The sequence below is a fragment of the Platalea leucorodia genome, assembly GCF_965183815.1.
Source record: "Platalea leucorodia genome assembly, chromosome: 19".
In the NCBI taxonomy this organism is placed as follows: Eukaryota; Metazoa; Chordata; class Aves; order Pelecaniformes; family Threskiornithidae; genus Platalea; species Platalea leucorodia.
Genome location: NC_138841.1, coordinates 7,380,526 through 7,407,858, shown reverse-complemented (window position 1 = coordinate 7,407,858; position 27,333 = coordinate 7,380,526). Strand labels below are relative to the sequence as shown.

General features: G+C 55.1%; 2 protein-coding genes across 2 annotated transcripts in view; both read left to right on the top strand.

Annotated features, from left to right (window-relative positions):
- LOC309598991 (receptor-type tyrosine-protein phosphatase V-like) overlaps positions 1–7,497 on the top strand; it is a 35,873-nt gene extending 28,376 nt beyond the window's left edge. The window contains exons 32-39 of the mRNA XM_082330039.1: positions 699–786; positions 1,270–1,360; positions 2,106–2,182; positions 2,543–2,677; positions 3,194–3,316; positions 3,841–3,998; positions 4,652–4,787; positions 7,163–7,497. Of these exons, the coding sequence (XP_082186165.1) occupies positions 699–786; positions 1,270–1,360; positions 2,106–2,182; positions 2,543–2,677; positions 3,194–3,316; positions 3,841–3,998; positions 4,652–4,787; positions 7,163–7,222 (868 nt within the window). The 3' untranslated portion in view covers positions 7,223–7,497. The remainder of the gene's footprint in view (positions 1–698; positions 787–1,269; positions 1,361–2,105; positions 2,183–2,542; positions 2,678–3,193; positions 3,317–3,840; positions 3,999–4,651; positions 4,788–7,162) is intronic.
- A 10,103-nt stretch (positions 7,498–17,600) lies between these two features.
- Positions 17,601–27,333, top strand: part of LGR6 (leucine rich repeat containing G protein-coupled receptor 6) — a gene marked incomplete at both ends in the record, with an annotated part of 148,467 nt that continues 138,734 nt past the window's right edge. The window contains one exon of the mRNA XM_082329939.1: positions 17,601–17,965. Within this exon, the coding sequence (XP_082186065.1) occupies positions 17,601–17,965 (365 nt within the window). The remainder of the gene's footprint in view (positions 17,966–27,333) is intronic.

The following is a 27,333-nucleotide window of genomic DNA, read 5'->3' as shown; positions in this document are numbered from 1 at the left end:
TTGGCTCCAGGACAGAAGGACGGGGAAGCCTAGCCAGCCATCCCACCCGCTGTTTTGAGGGGGGGCAGCCCAGGGCTGGTTGTTCCCTGCAGCATGGGGAGCCCAGCCCAGAGTTAGGTGTGAGTCACTGGGCACACTGGGAGGACTTGGGGGACCACATCCTCCCCTCCTCCAGTGCCAGTCTCCCTCCCCTATCCCAATGCCAAAGAGCTGCAGAGCTGTCCTGGGGAAGGCATTTCAGTCAGCCCCTGGCTTCCCAGCCCACAGGGATGCCCTATAGATGGGTTCAAACTGGAGTGGCTCATGGCAGCTGGGTGGCCTTGGGATGTCCCTTCTAATGGAAACCAAGAGGAGGGAGCAGGGTCAGGCTGAGTATGGCTTTGCCCACCTACCACGTTGTCTCTGAGGCTACATCTGGAGGTCACATATCTCTCTTTATAGTAAAATTATCTCCTCCCTCATTCAGAACAGCATGCCTTTGTCCTTGCTGCATCTTGGGAACGGGCCCTGGGTCGTGCCACACCTGAGACCTGCCTTTGTCTAGGGGAGAGCAGGTTGGCATGGGCCAGAGCTGAGCTGGGGACCTGCAAGGGCTCCAGCATTTGAGCGGTGAAGGTGCCTGTCCACATACTGCAGACACAGCCTAGATGCTGCTAATGTTGCTCAACCTCACCCTTACCCCCAGTTTCTCTCCCCAGGTCCTGCCCCATCCCGCTGAGAAGCTTTGCTCAGCACTACGCCCAGAAGGCAGCCAAGTCCCATGTGGGCTTCCTGAGGGAGTATGAGGTGAGAGCTGTCCAGGGCAGGGTGCAGGGAGTGCTGCCATGGCCATATGCACTGGAGGGACCTGGGGAGCGATAGCACCTGGTCAGGCTGGGGACACCCAAGAAGTGTCACCTGAGTGGGTCCCATGCCCCAGTTTCCATGTGCCTGGCTGTCCTGGAAGCGTCCCCTCTCCATGGCATTGCGTCCCCAGGCACATAGCTCCCTCACACATCCTGCACTGATCAGGGTCTGTCCATGACCCCCTCCTTCCCAGACCCCATGCAGGGTAGGGACCTACCTGAACACCATTCTACAGAGAGATGCAGCCATCTCCTGACAGGAGCAGACCTGGCAGCCCACCCCAGAGGTGGTCTCATAGCACCCCTGCTAAGGCTTCTGCATGTGCAGCTATAACCACCCCACTGCCAAGGCCAGGCGTCCTCAGGAGTCCTCAGTTCTGCCTGCTCCTCCTGACCCTTCCTCCACTCTCTTTCACTCTGGCAGACCCTGCTAGAGGTTGTCAAGGAAGAAGCCAGCTCTGCAACACCATCTTCAGGCAACCAGCAGACACGGCCCTCTTCCAGCATCCTCCCATGTAAGTGCTGTGACACCTTGCAGCCTCTTCCTTCCTGTACCTCTGTGGAACCAGGCTGGACCAGGGCCAGTGCTCCACAGTAAAAGAAAATATTTTGGAACGCTGCAGTGAGTCCACCAGAAAGCTACCAAGGTGTTTCAGGGGTGGATCCCATGATGTATGGGACTGAGATAGGTGGGTTTGTTCAGCCTGGAGGAGAGAAGGCAAAGGGGAGATCTTATTGCTACCTTCAACTGCCTGCTGGGAGGGCACAGAGAAAATGTAGAGTCTTCTCAGAGGTGCACCATGGAAGGTCAAGAGGCAACAGGGATGATTTGGAAGGGTTATCCAGTACAAGGAAAAAAGAATTCCCATGAAGGTGGCCAAACATTGGAACAGGGGCCCAGAGCCTCTGCAGGGTCTCCATCCTTGGAAATATGCAGATCTCCATTGGCCAAGACACTGAGAAACCTGCGCTACACATATCTGCTTTGAGCAGGACGTTGGGATAGAGACCTGCAGAGATCCCTTCCCACCCATAGAAAAGGATTCCCTTCCAGCATCTCCAGAACAAGCTCCAGGGCTGTCTTTTGGGGACCAGTGTCCATGAGCTGGACAAGAGCACTGCAGAGGGGAGGACCTTTGCAGAGAAACAGTGAATGGGGTGTTGGATCTGTGCAGCTGTGCAGAGTCTGGCAGTCGGTCTGCAGGAGCTGTGTGAGTGCAAGGCTGCTCTGGTTCCCTCCACCTCCCAAATATTTTGCAGATGATCGCTCCAGAGTGAAGTTTTCCCTGCTGGAACAGGGCCCTTTCTCAGGTCTCCTGCAGGTGTGGCGTGTCCCGGTGAGTCGTACCACCAGCTGCAATGCCCACCCCCATGCCTGGGTCCTGCCACGGCTGTTTCCCATCCTCACCCAGTCCCTGCTGCCTAGTTCCTGCACTGCTCCATCAGTCACTGCTGCTGTGACCCTGTGTGGACCAGAGGGGACTGTGGGGACTGACGATGTGTCTTGCCTCGCTCCTGGGGCCCTGCCCGGTTTGGGCTGTCCCCACTTACCTCCCTCAGTGCTTTCTCCTCTCTCTTTGCCTCCTGACCTGCTGAGTTTCCCTTCTTTTCCTGTCCTCTCCTGCAGCCGCCTGGGCTGATGGCGCACCTGTGCCCCCCTCTGCAGCAGGAGAGTAACGTTCTCATTCCCCACCCAGGGCTGCAGCTCCAGCAGGGAGTATCTGGCTGTCCAGGGGCCTGACAAGTTGACCATGGAGGAATTCTGGACCCTGGTGTGGGAACAGGACGTTCACACCATCCTAACACTTCTCCCATGGCAGGAGAAGGGGGGGGTAAGGCGCTGTGCCTGCCTGCACCATGGCAGAGCAGGGATCTGTTTAGTGGAGCTGGAAGCTAGCATAGCTCTAAAACTTGAACTCTCATCACTGCCTCCTGAAGCCTGAGTGCAGATCCAGCTTGGCTAAAGCTGAACCTTTCCTGTGTCAAAGTCCTCCCACTGCTTGTCATGGGAGACAGGTTCTTTCTGCCCACCATGCGGTCCATGGCTGTGGACTCAGCTGGTACTCTTCAAGCTGCATCTCCATGGCACCCATGGCCTCTGTCCATCCGAGGTGGAGAGCGCTTGCTGAGCAGGTTCCCACTACCAAGCAAGCTCTGTGTTAACAGGGAAGCTGGCTGCAATCTGCTGTCATTTCCAAAAACTCCCCCAGGATTTAGCTAGGGGATGAATTGACGTGAGTGATATTGGGAGTGCTCTTGGTCCAACCCCATCACAGACCCCTGTGATGGTGACTGATCTGAAATATGGCAACCGTCAACATTGAAGCCAAACTTGCTGTTGCACACAGGTCCCAAGTGAGGTGTGCTGGCCCCTGGAAGGAGACTCTCTCTGCACAAAGATGCTGACCATCCAGTGTGGCACAGAGAAGCTTGTCTACGGATGGAGGTGTATCCAGCTCAAAGTGAAACATGTACGTGTTGATGGGGCTGGCCTGGCTCCCACTGCCTGGGCTGTTCTTCACTGCTAGCAAACAGATCTGTAGGGGCAAGGGCTGAAAGGTCCATGGAGACTTGTCTGAGCTGCAAGAGCACAGTGCCAGCAGTACACAAATGCAGGAGGGAATCTAGATTGCAACATCCAGAAGAACACCTGCTGAGTGGACATAGATGCACGGGAGAGGTTTGGACGCTTCCCCCGCCCATTGGTGATAGGTCTTTCTGACCCTCTTTGAAAAGGCCCACACAGTTCTCAGTCTCCCTCTCAAGGGGCAGGTCAGGGTGCCCTGGGGAAGGAGAGCAGGTTGCCAGAGGCACCATGCCCACCACGTGGGTGATGGGCAATGCCCCAGCAGAGACTGCCTGGGCAGCTTTACAGAACCTAGCAATTAGCTCAGCAAAGCATCTGACAGCCTAAGGATTGGAGAGCTGGGACCCCCTCTGCATCCAAACTCACCCATCCCTCCCCAAAAGCCATGTCAACTCTATGTCTCACCAGGAGAAGAAAGCAAAGGAGAGGCAAGTACAACGGTTCCTATACACGCTTTGGAGCAGCAAGAAACAGCCAGATGTCCAGAGCCTGGTGGAGCTCCTCACCGCTGTCAGACGGTGCACGCCTCACCGAAAGAGAGCCGGTCCTGTCCTGCTGCACTGCAGGTACATCATGTTACTGCTCCATCCATGGGCAGCCTCCCAGAGCTGGTACCCAGCAGGCTGCACAGCACCTTGGCATGGCCAGCAGCAAGCCTCTACCCTCCACCAAGGACCCCAAGGTCTTGGGGCATGTTGAGAGTAGGCCCATGGGAGCCAGGGAAGCTCTGGTCTTGGGAGGTCAGGTGAAGCAGTGCACTGCCAAGCACATGGGAGAAAGGAGGGCAAACAGGGGCAAGTGTGGATGGAGCAGGGATTCCTGGGCTGAGATGCCCAGACCATCCCTGGGCTGACTGCTAGGATCCTGGGAGCAGCCCTGACATCCTCATCTCCTTGCAGCCAGGGAGAGCTCACAGTCGCACAGGACCCAACACAGCCGGCACATCGGCAGAGCTGGCTTGGGTGAGGGATGCACAGCTCAGCAGGGCAGGGTAGGCTGGGTCTCCACGCTCCGTCAATGGGCACTTTGGGGTCCCATCCCCCTGGTCAGCCCAGGCCTCCCTGCCACCTAGACCAGTGCTTGCACTCCCCTATCCCCACCATACTCAGTTGCTGCATGTTTTCTCATGGGGCTTCTGACTTCTTGGGCTGGCGTCCACTTCCAAAGAGGTTCAGTTCAGCCTGGCCTGGCATCAATGACCCTCCCTTGTCCCTTGCAGCGGTGGCGTGAGCCAAATGGGGACACTGATCTCCCTGGATTGCCTGTTGCACCAGATGAAGGCCGAGAGAATCGTGGATGTCTACGGGGTGACCCTCCAGCTGACAAGAAGCTGCTGTCTCATGACCCCAACGCTGGTAGGTGGAAAGGAGGAAGGGTGGTGGGCCAGGCAGAACAGGACATTGATGCTGAGCTGCCTGGAGCTGGCAGCATGCTGGCCACCCCCCGGGTGCTACCTGCCACCTGGGAGCCCGTCCAGCCTATGCAGGGATTTATTCCGTGCTTCCTCTGCCAGCTACCAAGGGCTAAGGACACTGTCTTTTCCCAGAAATGGGCTTTCCATCCAGTTCTAGAGTTAAAACAGGTTAAATTGCATGTGAGCTCACAATAAATGCAAGGCACTCTTCCCATTCTGCCATGGAAAGCATGAAGCACTGGTTTCATCCTACATGACAAACCTGCCTGCTCATCCCTGGCCTCTGGACACGGCTGTCAGCCTGGGTACCCAGAATCCGCTGGGTTTCCCCTTGTCCGGTGCCTTTCCCTGCTGCGTCCCCCACACTCAGAGCCTGCTCTCAGCCCCTGCCTGCTTCCAGCACTGGGGCCGCGTCAGTGGGATACCCTGCCACATTTGCAGCTGCCCTGCAGCCACATGGGCTATGGCACAGTCTGATGGTGCCACAGCCATGTCCTGCCATGCTGTGCCAGCCCAGCCCAGCCTCACAGGCCTCCAGCGTTCCACTCCTGATGGGTGCTGCTGGCACAGATGCCCTCTGGACAGTGCCTTCATTTGCTGCAACAGCTGAACAAGCTGACGCAGCATCCCTGGAAACCCTCCCCACAGGGGACAGCAGAACTGGGGCAGATCTCTCCAGGGCTTCCCAGCTGCAGAGTCGCCTGCAAGCAGCTAATCGCGTTCTTAATTAATATGAACCATGCGCATGGTGGGAGCCGGAGGAGGGCAAGGCGTCTGCTGCCCCTGCTTCAGAGCTCCTTTGTATTTCAGCAGTGGTCTTGCCAAGCAGAGACACAATGTGCCCATAAAGGCACAGCAAGCGCCGATCAAAAGCCGCTGCCCCACTGAGGGGAGGCAGCTGCCTCCCCACCTTGCCGCAAGCAGTGGTCGCTCTGATCCCAGCACGTCCAGCAAAGGACAGGCAGGGCTGCCCTCCAGCCCCACACCACTCCCATGTGGCTGCCAGCCTCCTCCATCACTGGAGGGGCTTGCCAGGACCGCTTTATCTCTGGCAGGGGCACACTGCTGTCATGCGGGGGGCATCAGCTGATTTTTGGGGGGGATTTAGTAGCCAAACAAGGGGGAAGATGAACCTTTGAGGGATGTCCATGGATAACTGCCAGGTATTTAAGTACCCCCAGCACGGCGTGTGTCTCTGGGGATGTACTCTTGCATTTGGCCAGGCATTGAGCGTGCCTGGTCTGAAGTCAATCCTGGGTTGTCACTCCAGATTTCACAATCAGGCTGGGCTCATTGAAAACACACTCTGGTGACCTGGAACTGCAGCCATTGTGTGATCTGTGGCTTTCCCGGCCCTTCAGTGGGGCTAAACCCACCGCCGGCAGGGGAGGAGGCTCCTCGTGACTTACAGCTTAGCCAGCGCATTAGCAAGCTGTTCGGGGGCCCCTCTGTCGATCCCTAATCCCCCCTTCCTGGCTACCATGTGATTTCGACCCACATCATTTGCAGGCTGTCCCTGCCCTCCAGCTTTGTGCATTGAGTACAACCCCATTTACCTTTCCTACATCTTGCCTTTCCCAGAGACCTGCCATGGCAGTGGTCAGTCCTGGGTGTTTTGTAGCCTAGCATCATTTTGGAGCAGCCTGGCATTTGAGCAGAACCTCATATCAAATCCACAGTGGACCTGAGACCTCTGGACCCATGTTTGGTACTGATGGATCATTTTGATGATCTTTTAAAAATAAATGCAACTGGACTAAAACCACCCAGATCTTTTTGTCTACCTCTGAGAGCTTGCAGAGATCTACCTGATCCACTGTCAGCACTTGACTCAGGTACACTGAGACTACCACCAAGGGAAACTCCTGCTCCAGAGGTCTTCCCTCCTGGCCTCAGGTCACTGCCAGACCCTGTGCACTCCAGCAGGGCAGAGCTCTCCCCGCTGGAGTCGCTCTTCAGTCTTGTTTTGGATGCAAACACCATGGCACATCCAAAAGCCACCAGGGCACTTTGAGGAAGTCAGATGACACTGTTCCTCCCCATCTCAGACGGGGACGTTCCTCTTATGCCCATCACGGTGCTGAGGAAGCAGGAGGAAACAAACATGGTGCAACTACAGCTCCAGGCCTGATTCTTCCTTTCTGGGCAGCTGTGGTAACACAGGACAAACAGGGACCACTTGGGACAACAAATCCTGCTCTGCCATCAGACACTCCTAGTTAATTAGGACCTTTTAAGGCAAATTGGAGGGTTAGTCCTGCAACTCGGAGGTCTCTGTCAGAAACCTGACTCCAGACCCCCCTTTCTCTCTTGCAGGACCAGTACATGTTCCTGTACACCTGCATCCGGGACATCATCGCTCAGAAACAGCCCTAACACCGCTCGGCACTTCCTGGCACCGTCCTGCCCTCCCCCTCTGCGGGGTCCTGTCCAGAGCCAGGAGCTGGGACGAGAGCACCATGGGGCGCCTGGCACAGAGCAAGTCCTGCAGCGAGAGGGGACCTACGCCGGCACTGTCACCAACGCATCCCACGTGGTGTCAGCAGCGACACGGGCTCTCCTGAACAGATGGGCAGTGCTGTCCTGCCACGCGCCACTGCAGCCACTCAGTGCAGACACGGCAAGGGGCTGGGTGGGATGCTCCCCTGCTTTGGCCATCTCCTGGGATTCCTGGTGCCTGGAAGGTTTGCTAACCCCACTGCAGGATGCATTGCCGGCTGCGGGAGCTGCAGTGCCTTTGCCCCTCAACACAGAAGGAGCAGCCCTGGGCTCGCTCCTGGACAGCCCTGGTGCCCGCAGGCTGCTGAGGTCTGATGCAAGCACTGGGCACCAGGCGTGTTGAGGTCTCAGACGCTGCTGTGGGCAGAGCATGGTAGGAGCTGGCTTGTCTTGGCTGGTGGATCAGTCTTAGGTACAAACAATAAACAGCCCTAGGAAAGAGTGTGCTTGTAAGGGTGGGCTGGATTTTTGTGGGGTCTCAGCGATGCCAAGGCCTTCCCCTGCTGCAGCACAGCAGCCACTCCCGAAAGGGCAGCTGTGTCCCTAGCCATGGGCAGCAGATGGGGTACCCTCAGGCACTCCAGATCCTGCAGCCCATGGCATACAGCAGGTTCTGCTCACTCTCATCTGCTCCTCTTACTGAGGCAACACTTCTGCAGTGAGCCTCCAACCCACCCACGGCTTTATGAGGATGAGACACATTTTCTGATGAAGCCTGAGCTTGAAGTTATGAACCTGCTGGCTCCCAAGAGCCAAGCACCAGGGCAAAGCCACCTGGTCCGCTGACATGCTGGCAAGCAGCTGGCAGCCCTGTGGCTCACTGCAGAGCACTGGCTACTGCTCCAGGAATCGGGTTGTCCATGTGGCCATATGTAGAGACACTGCTGCTCTGCAAGCAGGGATGGCCATGCACAAGCTGAAATTGCAAGTAGCGACTTGGTTCATTGGGCTCCAGGTGTGGGTCAGAACGAAGAGTTAAAAAAAAGCAGATGATTTCACGAGCATATTCCTGGGGTAGAAAAAAATGTATCTGGGAACCCATTTACCTTCCTTCACCCCTTCAGGCAACGTGGGGTTATGGTACAGCCTCAAAGCAGCACCCCTGTCCCAGTCTGGGCCCACACTCCTATCCACAATACCAGCCCTGCGGGAGCTGCCTTGGAGTGGGTTGAGGAGACACAGCAGCTACGATGAGGAGGTCCCAAGGCCTACTGCAAGGAATAGACAGCCCCAGGTGCGGGACTGAGCTGGCCGCTCATCCTACTGCCCCTGTGTTTCCACAAACAGCTTCTCCCTCTTCCAAAACAAGGATCCTGTTGTCTGCATCCCAGTGGGACACCCAGGGCAACTAAGCATGGGCGACCATCAGCCATCCCAGCACTGGGATGGTGCCTCAGTTGCAACTGGGTTTGATGCCCAGCACCTTTTCCCCCTCTCCCCAGATAATGTTTTTCTCTTTGGCAGTTGCTGTGCCCACCCAACTCCCGTCCCCACCACCCACCAGTGCAGTGCAGCTGCCAGCCACGTGTTCAGGCAGGGGTGGGAACCTGCCTGTTGTCCTGTGCACTCACCTCCCACGTGTAGACACAGACAGTGCACAGCTAAGTAGCAGCAGTCTCTCCCTCCATGCACGCAATATATCTTCCATACTGCAGGCAGGGCTTTTCTGCTGCTCAGTCCCCTCCGCCATCCTCCCCTTCCCTGCATTCCCTGCTCTGCTCCCAGCTCCAAGCTGCAGCAGTCATGGGCTAAAGGAAACCAAGATGGTGCAGAGCCTTAGCCCCACACAGGGCTGTTTTTTCCCCCACTGTTTCCCCCCACCCTGGGCACTCTGTGTGTGCAATGTTGTCTACACCACAGGTCAGAGCATCCTGAGTTGCCCATGACCGCCCTCATCCACCCTGACCTGGATTGTCACGGATCCAGTTGCTGTTTGAAAATGTTTCCATGTGACTACATCTTTGTCCCAGGGCCACCCACCAGCATGATGTGACAGGTCACTCGCCGCTCAGCCTGCACAAGTGACCATCGCGGTGACTTGTAGTGTTTCTTTCTTCTGGTTGGATGCCAACATGCCAAGAGCTCTCCAGGAGGACGTATGAATACTTTCAACATAAAAAAGGCCTGCAAAACTCAGTGGATATTCTTATGTGCACAAAAGGATTTATGATGTTGTCTTGGGAGGAGTCTGGCACTTGCTCATATGCTCACAGGAAGCCTGGTGGGTTTATGACTTTCATGTAACCAGTAACTCCTAAACTATGCTTGTGCTGCAGGATAAGTGCCACAGCAAGGAAACGTTTGTTCCCAGCAACGCCCCAGCCCAGTAGGCAGCATTGGTGGGGTCAAGCTGTTTGCTGCTCATGAGGTGCATGCAGTTTGGAGCAGCAGCCACCTGCCTTGTTCTTCTGGAGCACCATGGGAGAACACACTGGTGCATGCTGGAGGTCTGACATAAAACAAGCAAGCTGCAAAATCAAGTCTGGTCCAAAGAATGACATGCCCATTGACTGTCCAGAGTTTTGGCTGATAGACTGGTGAAGTTCAGACCTGCCCAGCAGCACAGAAACTCACCAGTATTGGGGGGTTTATCCCAAGAGCCCTGAAGAAGGAGCAGTCTCAAAGACCATGAGGTCTGCTGCCACATGCACATAGCACATACACCCATCTTTCTTAGTCCTCCATCAGAAACAACCCTGATGTCCAGCTCCAGCCAGCCTTAAAAACAGTTCCTGGGCTACAAGACAGTAGCGTTTCTGCCAGGACCTGCGAGTCCTCTCTAACGAACCCCTACAAGGACAGTGAAAGTGCTGATACTTCCACACCGGAGGCCCAATCCCATCCACTTGTCGGAGTCCTCTCCTCACTGCCTCAGCCTCAGCACAGCAAAACACACGAAGGCAGAGGTCCCTGTGCAGGAATGAGGGAGGGAGCTGCTGATGTAGGAAAAGGACTGGTGCTCATTCCCTCAAATGGGAGAGATGAACCAGACCTGGATCCAACTCCAGCATCTCCCTGCTGGTGCTGTTGGACACAGCCTGTGGCTCTCATTTGCTATGCACGGCCCAGAAACCCCAGATGCTGAGCACGGTTACATCTCAAAGGTGTGTGCAGATGCAAGCTTTAGCTTTTCGGATCTTGTTCACAGTGTGCAGTCTCCACTGAACACTGGCAAGCGGTTGTACCTGTATGTCCCAGCATGGTTTATGATGTGTAAGACACCTAATGCTCTTAATCTCAGAGGTTTTCAAGAACATCTGTGGAATGCCCTGACCTGCGAAGTGGAGCCAATCACAGTGACAGTGAAGATGTGAAGGAGGAGCCATTGCCATGAGGTAGCAGGAGCCTTATGAGGGGCACAGAAGCAGGATTACCAGGGGTTTTGCTCTCTAGAGCCTGGCAGCCAGTGTGTGGGGCTCGTCCTGGGTGGGGTCGTTGCCCCTTTGGCTGTGCATCACCCCACAGTAGCCTGGGGTTCTGCAGAGACAAGCTCTCCCTTGCTCTGCCAAGCACAGCTAACAGGGTCTCCCAACAGCCTGGCCAGGACTGCATCCCCAGAAAGGGGCAGGTGCCAAGAATAAGGAGGGGCAGGAACTCCTCATCCTCTCTTTTCTATTTTTCTGCAATCAGAGCTACCCTGTGGCTTTCAGAGTCATTATGCCTGGGGCTTTGCTCAAAGCCGTATTCCCCACGGAGAGGGTCTCGGTCTGGCTCTACAGCTTGTGGTGCAGGCGAGAGGCCTCAGAATGGGACAGCATTCCCAGGGACTGCTTGTGGGCTCTTGCCTTTTGTCGAGAAGAGCAGGACAACATCCACATGAGACAACCTCGCCACCCCCCAGTTCACCCTTAGCTGATGGCAATGACCGAGCAAGATAGGGGATGAGTTCTGCGGGCACCTGCCCCACACCACCTCTCGTCCTAACAGGGCTCAGCTCAGCACATCACTGTCCATCTGCCTTGCCAGATGGACTGCCGCACCAGGATCTTTCTACAGCCCCTTGGGAAAGTGCTTGTGGGTCTCCTGTGTGTCCGTGCACAGAGATGGCAGTCCCAGCACAGGGCACAGCTACACACAGTCAGACAGGTCTGATGCATGGACCCAGGGCTTGTGGCACAGAGTTGTGAGGGGTGCTGGCTCCGAGTTGTAAGGAAGCAAGTGAAAGCCACGGCGGGGGAGGCATGTTGCTGTCTGCAGAGGTTCCAGAAGCCCAGGAGCAAGTGATCCCACAGCCGTCACATCTGGCTAGCACAACACAGCGGTGCTTCCAGCAGAGCCAGCAGCCAAGGTGAACCTGCAGCCATCTACAGCTAAAGCACAGCTGCTCTGGCAGGTAGGAAGGGACCTTCTGATCAATGGGACAGGCACAGGACAGGGATTTGTCATGCAAACTGGCCAACAGGTTTCACCCAGTGAGTTCGGTATGGCTGCGTCTGTGGCACAGCCCGCTGCCCTGCGTTTCATGTCCTGTCTAACAGGAGGCCGCCTTGGTGACGATGATGAATTTACGACCTCCCACCCACTGCTGCAGCGGAGTCTGGAGCCACAGATGCTTACAGAGGGTGTCATGGGAGCTGCGGTTTGGATGAATAATTTTCCAGCCCTGCAGCTCAGAGCCACAAAACCCAGAGGGGGAGAGAGAGACAACAAAACAGTAAAACAAAACAAGCCTCCAGCTCGGGCCGCCCAGGGAGTTCTGGACCGTGCTGTGTTGTTCTTCATATTTAGCCTGCTCCAGTCTGGCAGCATCCAGCCACCACCCTCCTCCATCAGCCCCCGTGCAGAGGTCAAGACCCTGGAGATGAGCAGGACCATGGTCATTTGGATCCCCCCTTCCCATGGCTGCCAGAGGAGGGGCAGACTGGGCTAGCATTGCCAAGTGACAGGAGAGCAAGGGTACCCAACCCTTGGATCCCCTGGGGACCCACAGCCATGGGAGCCTGCTGGTGACTGCTGGGGCACCACAGCTCCCTGATCCCACAGCTTCTCCATTCACCGGTGCTGAACCTCTGCCCTAGGGCACAGAGAGTCCAGCAGCTGCCACATCTTCGCACAACACAGTAACAGGGCATTGCTCCCACCACAGGGAGCCCATGGCACCCTGCCCCATCCCAAACTGGACACCTCCATGATATTAGGTGCCTGACACCAGGCTGTGGGTGCCCCAGCTGTGGCCATGGTGTGGGGATGCCCACTGCTCACTGTCTCTTCCACCTGAGCTGTACCAGCACTGGGAGCAGCAGGGTTGCAGCCTGTTCCTCCCCAGCATCTCCAGCATCATCTCTCATCAGCTACTGCTGTCAGCCACCTCCTGGAGAGCAGAAGCACTGGGGCCAGACAGATTCAAGGTAGGTCTGAACTGGAAGAGGAATTCCTCCTGGGACAGCCGAGTAGGACCAGAGCCAAGGTTCCCTCTTCAACACCCTGCTCTTGCATGTGCTAGGCTTGCCATGGCTTTGGCTCACTGACCCAGTTGATGCAGACACTCCAAAAAGGAAGGTCTTCAAGGATGTAGGACACTGAACCAGGGTTCTGGTCCACCTAACACGTCTTCTACCTAGCTCTGCACCTCTGTCCCTCTTCTCTGCAGGGCATAGAGCCAGCAGGCTGCCCATGGCTTTTTGCAAGCAGCGCCTCCCAGAGCAAGGAGTTAAAGTGCATCTGAGGCTTGTGCTATTCTGTGCCTTGAGCATCAGGGAGGAACCATCCTTCTCTGTGTGACTTCGCCAGCAGCAGCCCTTCCTGCCATCAGGGAGCACAGATACCTCCAGTCCCCATCCTTCCTCTGCCCCAGTCAGGCAGCTGGAGCAGCATGCTGGACACTGGGGCTTTCTGCTTGTTTGCAAGTGTTTGCATTTACATTTTGGAAAGCCTCTGGGAGCCCTTGCTGGGTCCGGACTTACTTACCCACGGCCTGACTGTGGTATTTCAGCCTTTGGATGGCCCTGATGGGAGCAGGGGCACCGGGAACATTCCTCTGGCCTTTGCCCCTGCGCCCGACCTCGAATGGCTCCCCGGGGTATGCCCCGGGCTTACAGACACATCTGAAGCACCAGACTCTTGGCTCCCACTGCATTCAGCCCATCCCCGCTGGTTTGGGCCGCATCCTGCTCCCCCCAGAACCTGGAGGACCAGCTTCAGGAGGAGCCAGGGATGGCGAGAAAGTCTGGAGGGCTTATCTTACAGAGAGATCACGTCCCAGGAGTGTGTGTCCCCTCCACAGAGGTGTCATAGATGAGGTGGATGAGTGCATGCCCTGGCACACACGGGCCAGTCCCGGTGATGCCTATTTTTCTCTGGTGTCCCTGTGCTTTGTGAGACTCCTTGGGGCTCTCTGCATCTCCTCCTTCCCCTGCAAGCCCTTCTGGAGAGACTGCCTCTCTGTTGTCCTCTCCAGTGTGCGGCACAGTGGGGTGCCTGCTGTGACCTTCACAGTTTTCACCGGTGTCCTCCTGGTCTGCAGTAGGGACTGGTTGTCCTTGGAGATCAACAGCCAAACGGGGATTCTGCTGGGGTGATCCTGAACCCTCTAAAATCTGGAAGGGAATAAAAAGAGGGCACAAACAGCTGCCCCATGGGAGTAGGGCAGAAGACACACTCATGGGTTTGTTCCAGGGCCCCCTGGTCTGGCACATGCTGAGGACAGAAATAAACAGCCTCCAGCCCTTTGACTCAGCTAGCACAACCTGTCTTCCAGCTTGGGAAGGTCCCCGGCTGGATATCCAAGGCATTGGCAGCACCTTGGGAGGAGCAGCAGCACAGCACTGCCCATCACCTCCCTCCGCTCTGCAGGAAGAACATTGCTGAGCGACAAGGTCAAAGTCCAGCAAGTTGTCCTGTCTGGGGCCACAGAGTCATTTTGGCTCTGCAGGAGAGGACATCAGCGCCTGTTGTAAGGGTTTAGCTGCAGCCATGACCCAGCTATACCTCTACAACAACTTTGTTAGCCTTTAAATTCCAACAGCTCTAAAAATCCTTGCCAGCCACTGTCCACAGCCCGAAGTTTGTTCGGCATTTAATTTCTGGTCCACAGAGAGGATCTGGCCAGTGCTGGTACCCGACGTCCCAGCTCTCCTCAGGTCCAAGGCTGAGATCCAGAGCCAGACCACCTCGAGCATGTTGTGCTGGCGTAAATAACACAGCCCTTTCCCACCACCCCTGCCTCTTCTGTGCCCCTGATGAGCAGAGGCAATAACCATGCTGGCAGTAGCTCACATGAGCTGGACCTTGTTCCTCACTTAGACTGTACTCTAAATTTTCCCAGGTTTCCCAGGTTTTTTCCCCTGCTTTTAAACAAGCTGTAGGAAGACCTGTTAGCCGTGCAGTGTGGAGGCAGCAGGAGAAATATCACCTGGGATGTCACCTGCCACCCAGAGGTACCAAATGCTAAGGTGTCACGCTCAGCCACAGACCCCCGGCATTTGATCACAGAGTCTCAGCTCCATCCTCTAAAAGCCGGCCTCTGTGCCCGGGGTGCAGCAGAGCGTGTCGGGGAGCCCGGCTGGTGCAGCCGCAGCACGTGAGCAGCTCAAGTGAGCAGACAGTGCTGCTCAGCTTGCTGTGGAGCAGCGGTCTTCTCATCTCCCCAAACCGCAGCCTGCCGCTAGAGGACAACACACAAACACGTGTGAGCCTTGCAGAAAAATATCCACTCGCGTTCATAGAAATGAGCTGGATCTGGAGCTCCCAGTGCCTTTAATAAGGGCAGGGTGCAGCCCGCACTACTCGCAGCAAGCTGCAATGTCAGTGAGAGCTGGCTGAAAAGTGACACTTCCACCCCAGGGGGACTTATTCAGAAATTCCAGGTTTGCCATGGAAACATCAAAGCTCTCTGGTCCAAACGACCTGATGTCCAGACTCTTGGTTTTGCCAGGAGCGGGGTGACACGCTGGAATAAGTGAACACTTCGAATATTAACGTCTATTATCAGGTCTCAAAGAAATAAGACATGGAAATGAAACACCACAGCCGAGCTGGAATAAAAAGCAAACAGAAAAGTCAAAGCAAAGTGAGACACACAGAGCAAAGCCCTCCAACTTCAGGCTGTGTTTCTCCAAAAACAATGTGAAAAATGTCATTGCAGTCAATGCCTTCCTGAGGAAATGGCTCTATTTCAGCAGAATGGCGGTTTTCAATAAGAATCTCTTCAGTGTGATTTTTTTAAGAGCTCTATTAATAGTGTGCTCAGCCAGATCCCTGGATCCCCAAGGAGAATTCACTGAGCGAGAAACTGTCAGGAGCTCGCAATGCGGTTGGTGTCTGGCTGCTTAGGCTGGAGAGAGAGGGACGGGGAAACCGTAGATAAAAGCTGCTGTTGCAGCCAGGAGCAGACTGATAGGCCTGACACTTTCTCCAGACTGACACCAAATTCCTGGCTGCTGTCGGAGCAAATCTGGCCATTTCAGGCCATGCTAAAGCCCCACGTCAGAGCCGGAGGGGAAGCTTGTCGAGGAACCCTCTCTCCCAGGAGGGCTTCCCGTCTCCCCACCAAGCAGTGTTTTACATTTGGAGCTGTCAAAACATATTGCAAATGTTTAATTAATGACATCTCCAGAATCGCTCATGACGGAAGGGTCTCAATTCCAGTTAAATCCGTTCCTGCTCCTAGACCAAAATCCTTGCTCTTCTGCACTCAGTGACAAAGTTTCCACTTCAGCAGTGATAGGGTTTCAGTCCTGAAACTGCAGGATCTGAAGGGACTTTACAAATGAAATGGTTTCAGATACTGCATCACCCAGGCCAGGAGCCCTCAGCCAGAGTCTGTGCATCAGCCTTGAACCCTGAGCTCCATCTTGAGCAGTTTTTTTCGGAGGAGATACCCGCTCTGACTCAAAGGCCTCAAGGCACCCCAGCCCCAGGTTAGCTGGGGCTTTTTGAGTCTCCCACTTTGCAGGCTCACCTTCCTGACCCCAGGTAACTCTCCTACCTCTTTCATCCTGAGATAATGGGGGTATCAATTAGGAAACTCTTTTTCCAGAAGGAAAAGCACATTCAGAGGAAGCAGGGCCATGAAAGCCATCTCCCAGTCTGTGGTTCAAGCTGTGGGGCCAGACTCAGCCCCTATCATTGAACCCACTACCAGGGAGGACAGCAGTCACCCCAGCCAGGGGCATCACAGTGACCCGAACAGCCAGGGGCTGCGATCAGGAGGGAGGAGCAGAGAGGCCACACAGAGCTGGCCTTTGCAGCGTTCTCCCACTGCAGATCCAGCACCCTTTTCTAAGCAGGTGCTTCTGCTGCCCCAGAGCTCGGTAGCTCCTTGACACCCAAGCAGCAAGAAATCCTTTTCTGATGCACATCCCACAAGTTTCAGGACACCCTGAGGCCCTGGGCTGGGCTGGCCCAGGCAGTACCCCCTGCTAAGCCAGACCTGCTCCCTTCTGCATGATGGCGCTCCAGATGACATGGCTTCAAGCCCCCACTCAACACACTATTCCTCTACTTTGACCTCTGACCACTTTACCCAAGGTTAGAAAGAGCTCTTGGAGCAAACCAGCCACCTGCTCCTGGCATCAGTGCTGTGCAGCTCCTGCAAACGCAGCTCACACATGCACCTGACCTGGATCTGGGCAAGACTACAGCAAGCAGCGCAGCTGCAAGAGCACCATGTCCAGCTGTCCTGCAGAGCTCTCCGGAGAGGTCCCCCACCGGGCTCAGCACCATGACACTGCTGCTCCATCCCCCTGCACCTCCCACCCAGCCCCTGCCCCATGCATGGGGATGGCAACGGGGCTGCTCGTGAGTGAGGGACGGGCCTCAGGACAGACAGACCTACAGCCCTGGGCACAGTCGCTCCCAGCAAACAGCTCGTTGTGAGCTCCTCACTCCCTTCTCCCCAGCTGCACCCTGACTTTCCAGTTGCAGCTGGGTTTAGCAGCCAGCACAGACACACAGAGTCCTTTATCTGGGGTTATATTTCAGCGTCCCAAAGTCTGGAGCCCTTGAAGTGCTGCTTGGGTACTCCTGCCTCCCTATTTATACTCCTCTGCCCCGCTGGAGCCAGCTTTGCCTTCCCCTGCCCTGCTATCTCACAAAAACATTGTTACAAAATAAGCACAGGTCCCAGAGCTATGAACAGGTCTTTATTTGTTGAGGTTTCTTCCCCCCCCCCCCCCCCTTTTCTTCCCTTTGAATGAAATTCCTGCCAGCTCTGAGAGAGAGAGAGAGGGAAAGAGTAGAAAGTTTAACTCCTCCCATTGGAGTGTCTCACGCCCCTGCCCAGCCCTTGAAACCCAATAACCAAGATCATTCAACAATGCCTTCCCTTCCCTGGCTGCATCCTTACCACACTCCGACCTGCGGGAGATACCCTGCCCGCCGCGCGCGAGGCGGCGGGATCGCTCCCCTCCATCCAGCTGAGCCCCGGGCTGGGAGAGAGCCGGCGGCACCTCGCACCGTCCCCGCGGCCGCAGCCAAGGCAAGGATGGACAAGCTCTTCTTCTGGGGCATTCTGCTGGCCTCCTCTGCCCGCTTCCAGGCAGTGCCTGCGGAGCAAGGTGCTGTGCCCTCCTGCCCGCCCCAGTGCCACTGCGAAGAGGATGGCATCATGCTCTCTGTGGATTGCTCCGAGCTGGGGCTTTCGGAGGTCCCTGCCAACCTGAGCCCTCTAACAGCTTACCTGTAAGTACAGCCCTCGCTGTTTCTTTTGCAAAGCTTTCTCTGGACCCCTTCATCAGCTGCAGCTTTCCTCCAGCTTGGAAGTTTGCGCCACATTTTCCTGAAATTAAATTTCCTCTGGAAATTAGAAACAAAACAAAACAACAACAAAAAAGGCAGCTATTACTCCAGGACCTGCCAAGCTAAGCCAGCTCCCCCTCCTCCCTGCGCCCCTCTGCAAACGCTGTTTATATTGCGATGTTATGCATGCTTTGCTTCTTGATTGCAGTGGATCAGAGGAGCTGGTTTGCTGGGTAGATTCTGATTGTCTGAGAACATAATGGAGTATTTATACTGAGCAATTAGTGCAAACTGCTCTGGGATCCTTCTGTCAAACATTTCAATAGCTGTGATAACTCATGGCTTTTGGGGGTTTGGGTTGAGCTGGCCACCAGCAGTGTCCAAGTTGACTCTTTAAAATTAATATTAAAGTCTTATAAGAAGCATGGGGGCTTTGGTAGATTGTTTGTTGCTTGGTTTTTTTTTTTTTTTAACTTAAAAATTCTTAATTATCTGAATGTTTTCCATCCTTTCTGGTATTAATACCCCAAAAGGTTAAACTACCACAGGGACTGGTGGGTTCATTTCTAGCCCTAGAGATGGTCTCAGTGGTGCCATCTGACGAGTGATGACTGAGGATGTCCCCAGGGTGAGCAAGGGACCCCGTGGAAGGGTCTCAGGGTTTGACCCGGAGAGGAAACCCCTCTCTCAGGGACACAAGTTGGCCCTGACATGCTCTGGGGAAGGTGTTTGGTCCGTTTATTCACAGAAAGTGCTGAAGCCACCAACTTCAGCTGTGCAGCAGATAGGCTGGTAGGGACCTTGGCTTTCCCAGCTAGGGATGCAGCTAAGGTGCTGCCAAGGGAAGCTGTGTGTACCGCAATTGTTGAGGACAACTGGTAGCCCCCAGGCAGTGCTGGGGACATTCATTTTGTGCCCATCGTGCTGAGAGGGGGCTTGTGCCCACGGGTGGCATGCAGTTGTTGCTTGTTTTCTGGTGTTCCTGGATTGTCCTGAGATGCAGTTGCTCAACTGTGAAAGCTAAGCACCCTAACCCATTCAGGAAGGGCTTTGCAAAGCCAGGTTGAAGCTGCCACAGCTGAATACGAGCTTCTCTGCTCATCCTGCTTGCCTGAGGAGCACATTGTTTTGTCTTGTGCCAACCATTGGATGGCCAGAGCGGTATTGGGTCAGCTGAGAAAGAAATATGACAGGAAAGGACGATTTTCACTGGAGAGCATGAAAGATGAGAGAAATGTGTACGGCAAGCTGTATTTCCCTGGGAGAGGGAACCACAGAGCACTTGTCACACAAGGTGCGTCCTGTGCAGCGCTATCCCCTCCGCAGGCACCCTGGGGCTAAGTTTTGAGCCAGGTGCCTATGAGTGAAAAGTCACTGCAGCTCCTGAGCGTGTCTTGATGGAGGTGGTCAAAAACATGTGGGCTGTAAGCGTGGGAGGCTGCACAGTTTTGCAGCACTGATGCTACTGCGAGGACAAGCGGCAGCCCTGTCAGGCACCCACTCCACCTCTGCAGGCATCGCAAGACGGGGTACCTGTGGCTCCAGCTCCGCAGAGAGCATGCTGCCCGTCATCTCTGCAGAGTTGTCCCTTGGGCTGGGAGCCACAGAGAGCTCCACTGCATGAACCAAGGGACATCTCGAAGTTAAATGGTTCTCATTGCCACATTCACCCTGATCATGGTGGTCAGAGCAGGGACACTGAGCCCTGGGCTAGAGATCCCTCGTGCGTGGACCCCAGCGGGCGGGTGCTTAAAGATGCTCTAAGCCTGGTGCGGTGGGTGACTCTGCGGCTGCTTCTGGCAGAGATCTGGAAGTTGCTGGGACCTGGTGTTCGGGACAGCCCTGCGGTAGCCGCCGGGCTGGGAGCGTGGCCAGTCCTTGGGCCACGGCGCGGTCCCCCGTGGGCTGCTGCAGCGGCCGGCGCGGCTCACACGGTGGCGCCAATGACGGGGCTTTGCCGGGGATGCACCGGCAACGCCGCCCATCGCCCCGCAGGGAAGAGCCCGGCTGGAGGGACCCTCGGGTGCAAAATCCATGGGGTCGAGCCAGGGAGGTGTTGGAGGGTCCAGAGTTTTCCTCCTCCCCTTAGGGCTGAACTTATCTGGGGAAAAACGGCACATTTGCAGCCTATCTGTTAAACACAGCCGGTGAATTAACAAATAGGATGTAATAGAGGTAGGAAGGCAGGATGAACTGGGAATTATTGGAGGAGGACTGGAGAGTTGGGTTTTCTCCCTGTTTCTGTCGCTACCTGCTTGGGCTACCTTCAGCAAGTCATGTAGGGTTAGTTTCTCTGTTACAAGGTGTGTAGTAAGGGCTGGTTTTTCAAAGCAAATCAGCATAAATTTTGTAGAACATATGGGTATTCAAGAGAGATCTAAGCTCTTCATCTAAATTCAGGCTTTAAGTCCACATTCAGATACGTAAAGGAATGCCTAGATTTTTTTGGAGAGCTGCAAGTGCTGAAAAGCAAGCCCTGTAGTAGCAACGAGGAGCATGGAGCTGAAGGGCAGCTGCTGCCAAAACTTTCCAGCTCCTTTGCTCCATGCCCTGTCTTCTAAGTAAATTACTGGTACTGCTTTCTGTAAAGAGCAGGACTCCCTCAGGTGCAAAATAAAGGATCCTCGCAATAATTTCTGATTAGACACTGCCTCACCACTAATGAGCTCGCATTCATGCCCCATTCTGACAATGCTGTGCCTCTGCCGTGCCTGTCTCTCTCCAAGAACCCTGTCCTTGCTCACTCTCGCACCTCCCTGAACTTGAACCTGATCCCACCCATCCAAAACCAAGCTTTTCCAATGGAGGCATCATTGGTGAGCTTGCAGCTGTGCTCAGGGAGACGGGAGAGAAGCAAATCACCCCTTCCCTGGGGCACCTCTCCAGGAGGCACTTAGACACGCTGCCGTCTCGTTGGCAGCCCTGGAGAGAGCCCAGGCAGCCAGTTCAGCTGGGGGTTGTCCATGATTGGTGACAGGTCCCTGCTGTCTGCATTGCTCCTGCAGGCAGCCTGAACTCGATCAGGGCTCGTGCTGGCTCTAATAGCCCATTTCTCTGGAGCAGCACAGGCCATCCTGCCCGGCTCATCACATGGGGGCTGGCAAAGAGCTCCTTAATGTGTGACCTATTTGGGGGGGTGAACTATGTCTTAGCCTGGCCTTAGAGTCCAGCCATGAAACACTAAAGGTCAGCACACCCTTTCCTATTCAGCTATGTCCAGAGACCCTAGGGCCTGTATCACCCCAAAAGAGCTGAGCTATTCAGGGAGCAGATTTAACCTTTAGCTGATATGCCAGCAAGTCCTGACGGCAATGTGTCAAATATCACATCTCTGTCTTCCATGGCTAGCACCATATGTAGGAGCATTGCTTCTGGGGCTGGCAGCAGAGATGGGCTGGAGTTGATGGGGGCTCTCTGGAGAGGACAGCAGCAAGCTGAGGGTACAGAAGGAGACTGGAGCTGCAAAGGGGAAGATTCCTGCACAGCAGAGAGGAGACTGCACAAAGGGGCACAGAGGAGGACAGGAAAATGGGAAGAGCTGCTCGGTACTCAGTATTAGCTTTGATCCCTGGCACCACTGCAAATCCTGCGTGTGACCTGGCTGAGCAATCCCACCTCCGATTCCCTGGGGTATGGAAGGGCCACATCGCATGGGCTGGGGGAGTTCAGCCCCAGCTGTCCCCATGCCCCTCACACACTGCCTGAGCACTGGGAACAGGGCTGTGGTTGGGTGCAGGTGCTCAGCGCAGCCCTCTGCCCCAGAATGGCATCCTGACCCCTCTCTGCTCCCCTGCATCTGGCTACCAGCCCCTGGCAGGGGGGACTGGTGATAATGCTGGGGGGTGAAGGGATACTCTCAATTTGCTGAGGCTGCTCCTGTTTCACCAAAAAAAAAATCACCGTGTTGCTGGTGCCTGTCCGGTCCCTCCTAGGGACATGCTGGCCTGTCCAGCCATAGGGGGCTCGAAGAAATGGAGTGCCTGTACTCAGCAGAAGACACCCTCAGTAGGAAAGGCAACAGCAGTAGCATCATGGTCACACATTCAGGTCAGCTGGCCAGGCAGCGCACACACCCTGGCCAGCCTGCACACGTGTAGGTTGGAAATTACACATCTTTCAATGCCTTATCCCCAGCCTGGACTAAGGGGACACGGGGAGGACCTGGAAGGATTACCCAGCATCATAAAATATCTTAGGCAGGAAGACACCTCTGGAGGTCTCTAATCCGCACTCCTGCTCAAAACAGGTCCAGCTTGGTCAGGACCTTGTCCAGTAGCATTTTGAGTATCTCTAAGATTCCCTTACCCTTTTCTCATTTTTGACCATCTTCATGGAAAATGTTTTTCTTAATATCTAATTACAATTTCCCATGTTCCAGCTTGTGTTTGTTACCTCTCATCCTTCCCCTGCACAACTCCAAGAAGAGCTGGGCTCCATCTTCTCTACGCCCTCCCAGTTGGTAGTTAAAGACAGCAATAACATTCCTCCATTTCTCCTTCTCTTGTGAAGACTGATCAGACCTATTTGTATGAGCAGTGCATGGGACACGGGTGGAGCAGGGAGTATTGCAGTGTGGGAGAGGAGAGCATGCAGGGTAATTGGGATACTGCAGTGGAAGTGATAAGGATGAAGGACACAAACCTGTAGGATACTGGACATCAGAAGCACCATGGCTCAAAGTTCAGCTGGAGGAGCCATTCCCCATCCCCAGGGTCCCAGGTCCCCACAGCACTGTGGAGGGGTCAGGATCTACCCGTGCTCTGTGCCCCAGCCCCACAAGCACTGGTGACTGCTGTGTCCTTGTCCCAGGCCCCATGCACACCTTGCAGTGAAGCCACGCAGCCACTGCACAACTCACCGCATGCAATGCTGTTGCTCTATCCTGGAAAGCCAGCAAAGAGCTGGGGCACAAGACAGGCGACGAGGTTGTCAGGCCGTTGCTGTCACAGCAGAATCTGGGGCAAGAAAGAGCAGTAGAGAGTCTGTCTGCTCCTGGGTATCACCAGGCATCTCAGGAGACTGCCCACACAGAAAGCTGCTCATTCTCCATGCTGTTTCCATTGAGGTGAATGGGATCAGGAGCTCTCAGGGCTGTTCTCGCCTTACAGAGACATTTTGAACCATTGCCTGGAATTTAGCATCCCACTGGGAGTCTGGGAGCCACCCATCTCTCCTCTGCACTACCCTCTGGGATCAGGCACCGCACAGACCCGTGATAGGGATCCGCAGGAGGCAGGGATGCTCTGACATGAAGCCGGGCAGACACTTTCCTGGTCACACAATGCTGCATCCAGTGCAGGGAAAGAGTGAGTGGAAGGTCCCCGTTTCTTGATATTTGCATTTTCTAAGCACCCACAAAACTCTGGGTAGGTGAGGCAGCAGGGGTTGAAGGCTGACTGCAGAGCCACAGCTGATGCCTGAAGCAAGACAAGCAGCAATGCTGAAGGCAGCTCCCCTCAGCCCCAAACCCTCCCTAACTGTCTGCCCCTCTGCAGCCCCCACCTTGGGAAAAAGGAGGACAGCCCCCACCACAGCCCCCCTAGGATGGGAAGCACCCCAAGAGCTGCCACAGGAGCCGGGGCACCAGTAGAGGGACAGGACTGGTGGCTGACCCGTAGGAGCCTGGGCAGGCACTGCAGCTGTGGGGAGGGGTGTTGGGGTTGAAGGGATGGCTGGGCTTGCAGGGGGCTGACAAGGAGATGGGATCTCCTGCAGGGATGACAGGGACCTCTGTGTGCCTTTGGGTATTAGGTGACAGTCACACACCCTGGGGAGACAGAGGGAGCAGCCAAAAATGCAGAGAGCACAAAATCCCAGTGCAAGGTGTAAATTAAGTCCTCCGGTGGGGCATCCCTGCTCTCCTGCCCCAGGTAATTTTGCAAAGAGCAGTGAGTCACCATCCTGTGGCTGATGCTTGCCCAGTGACAGGGCCCACCCACAGCCTCTTCCTCATGCCATGGTCACCACAGGAGCCCCAACATAGCACCAGGACCCATCCAAACATACCACAAAGGTGCATACTCACCCCAAAGAACTCCCAGAGCTTTCCACTTCTCGAGCCGTGATAGAGCACAGGATTTCCAAAGCCACTCCCAGGTCCTGGTGGCCGGACTGATGCACTAAGGGCTGGCTCCCTGCTTGACCTTCTTCCCTGCTGGAAGACTAATGGGAAATGCCATTACTGCCCCGTAAGGCCAGAAGTCCATTGCCTTGCCCTGGGAAATGCCCAGCATGCCTGGGAGAACAGCAGCCATAGCAGGAGCAAGGGGAAACATTTATGAGCTTGGGGTCCCAGATGTGGAGATAAGGCTGGTGAGAGGCATTAAAAGAGTTGGGCCCCGACACACACTCTGCAGTAGGTTCATGGGTTTATGTTCACCATTTAACAGCTTTGAGGCATTTTTTTTTTTTATCCCCTAAAATATCAGGGATAACGAGAGTTTCCCACCTTCAGGGATTTGGTTTCCTCCAAAGGGGCCCTACAATGACCATCCGCGGATCCTTCTGACTCTGTACAGGCACTCCATAAGGACACAGGTGTGTCCTGCATCCTTACTGCATCCTTGCCAGCAGAATTTCAAGGGGGCTTTAAGGTCAGGCCACCTGGGTTCAACTTCAATCACCCAGCACCCCAATTACCACCTCTCACCCCAGCCAACAGCTGAAATTTCCTGGTCCCTCGGCCCATGGCAGTGCTCAGAGTGCTGCTGGTTTAGCAGTCAGAGAGCAGAGGACCTTCATCCCTGCGTTACTGTCATGACCCTGATGCTGCAGATGCTCCATGGTGGTGTGCCTGGGCTCGAGGCTCAGGGCAGAGCAGCAGAAACACGCTGAAACCCCCAGCGAGCAAAGCAGGGGTGAGGGAGCCAGTGTCCCGCGGGGACTGGCAGTGCTCAGAGCAAAGCCAGAATTGCAGGACCATTAATAGTGAGGTCAGTCCTAGAGCTGCCTGAAGAGCACATTTGGTGGGGTGATTTTCCAAGCAATACCTCATTTCATTGAAAAGGAAAAGCTTAATGAAAACAGATCGGTGTTCATGGGACTGTGAATGGGAGAAATGTAGTAACAAGTTCAATCAAGAGAGATCATTTCAATGTTTTTACTTCAAGGTGGCTTTTTAAAAAAAAGTTTCCATTTACATATTTTCACCTCCTGGTGTTATGTTTACCTGTAGGTGATTTAATATTCACATTGCAGGACTCCAAAACTATCAAAGCAAAGCATCTCAATACTTCTAAAACACAATACATATTGATTTTTTTTGTTCTATACTAAATATTGACATGTTGGGTCTTTGTTCTGGGTTCAAGGGAAAGGAAATGTTGAAGTCTCTGAATTTCCAATGAGGTGAAACTTTCAGGTTCATGACAGCTATCTCTTCCTGCCTCATCATCTCCCAGCCCCCTTCTCTGCCATAAGCTCTGCTCCCTTTTACCTCTTGATATCATGAGCTTTGCGTTCAGCAGTGTTTTGTTTTACCTGGCTGCTGCTATCCCAGTGTGGGTACTGTTTGGATTCATGGGATGCTGCGCTCTCTGGAGAGCGGCTGATCCCCAAATAAGGGTTTCAGCCTCCAAATGCTTCCAGCTATGACAGGCGGTGCTGCGGGTGATGAGGCAGAGGGCTGTGGCTTTAGCATCACAGGTCATGGCTGAGACCGTCCCAAGATTTCAGTTCAAAAGGAAAGAGGTATGCTTTGCAGGGCTGTTCAGAAGTGGCAGCAGAGTGTCTGGGGCACTGGATGTGAGCAGATGTCCCCTTCTTGGTGGGGCACTGAGTAAGGCTGCAGGAGGTGAGATGCAGGATCTGCCCCATCCCAAAGCCAACAACAGGTGCCCAGGTCGCTCTGCAGGAGAGGGAGCAGCCAGACCTTAACTGCACTTGCTTCACAGCTGGCAGAGAGCACTGCCTTCCCTGGCAAGAAGGGAGCAGGTGTATAGATGAGGAGCATGGTGGGGAAGGCAGCACGGCGGAGTGGTTAGAGCAAATGTGCGTGGGGACGGGGCTGTGCTCTGGGGTGGATAGCTGCGTGTGACTGCCAGCAAGCCTCTTCCCTCCACTCTGCAAACTGCAACCAGGGCAGCTTGGTTGGGACTGAAAGAGACCAATCCCTCCTGCTCGTGCTTTGAGGGATGCCCCACTCCTGGTTCCATCCATCAGAGTGAGCAAGGCTGGGCAGCAGCAGGCACGCCATGTCCGCATGCTCCCTTCCAGCTGGCACTGCCGTGCAGGGAGCCTGGGTGGGAGGGAGCTGCTGCTCACCCGCCACATGGTCTGGACTTCAGCCACAGCAGGCTGGTCCTCACTTACATCCAATCCCACTTTGCCTCTCCACCATGCCTGAGAGCACCGGCCACAGCAGAGCCCGGCTTTCTGCAAGGTTGTGCACTTCCACTGCAAACGCCTTCCTCCATCCTCCCCCCTCTCCTCCCTGCCCGCCCCCCAGGCTAAGTAATATGCCACAGCCTCCCCTCTCTCCCTCCCTTCCTTGAAGAATAAGCTCATAAATCTGCCTAGGGCAATGAAAACACTGAGCTCATGGCCCTTAGATCTGTGCAGGAGGAGCTCTAGCTGGCGATTAAAGGAGTTTAGGGTTTTCTTTGAAAAGCTCTTTGATTCTGGCAGAGACTCCGGTGCCAAAAGGCAGCAATGGAGCTGCAAATGCCTCTCCCCCTCTGCACCTGCCTGGGTCAGGGAGCAGCAGGAGGGTGGAGGAGGGAAAGGGAAGCATGGTGCTTCCCAGCTCACTGCAGTGGGGGCTGAGGGACCCCCATCACCCCGTCTCAGGGGGGTGGCACCCTCTGCCAACAGCAGGGCAGTGGATGCTGCTGCCTTTGAGCCCAGAGACTTCAACTGGGGTGCCAAAATGCCTCCACTGCTGTGGAACAAGCTGCTCCGCCAGGTCCTTTTGAGGAGCTAGGCTGGGTCTCTGCGAGCCACTCGCCCATGGGACAGACAGACGCTCCTGCTCTTGGCTGCTCTGAGACAGCTCAGAAGGCATCCAACATGGGCCAGGCTCCCTGGGGACTCTGAAATGGGGACCTGAGCCACCTTCATGCATAACCCTCAGCAGAAATAGCTCTGGGTAGGGAAAGGGGCACCAAGGGCAGCCCAATGCTGAGCTCCCTGCAGGCAGCACAAGGTCCTGCCTGGGTGCCAAGGATCCAGGATAGGCTGTGGAGAGCCAAAGAGGAGCTAGGGCCAGGACAGGGATCACCACAGCAGTGCTCTGAAAAGCAGTGGGAAGGGATAGGGGAGAGCTGTCAGGGCTGGGAGGAGCCTGAGGTGTTGGAGAAGAGCTTGAGTTTGGT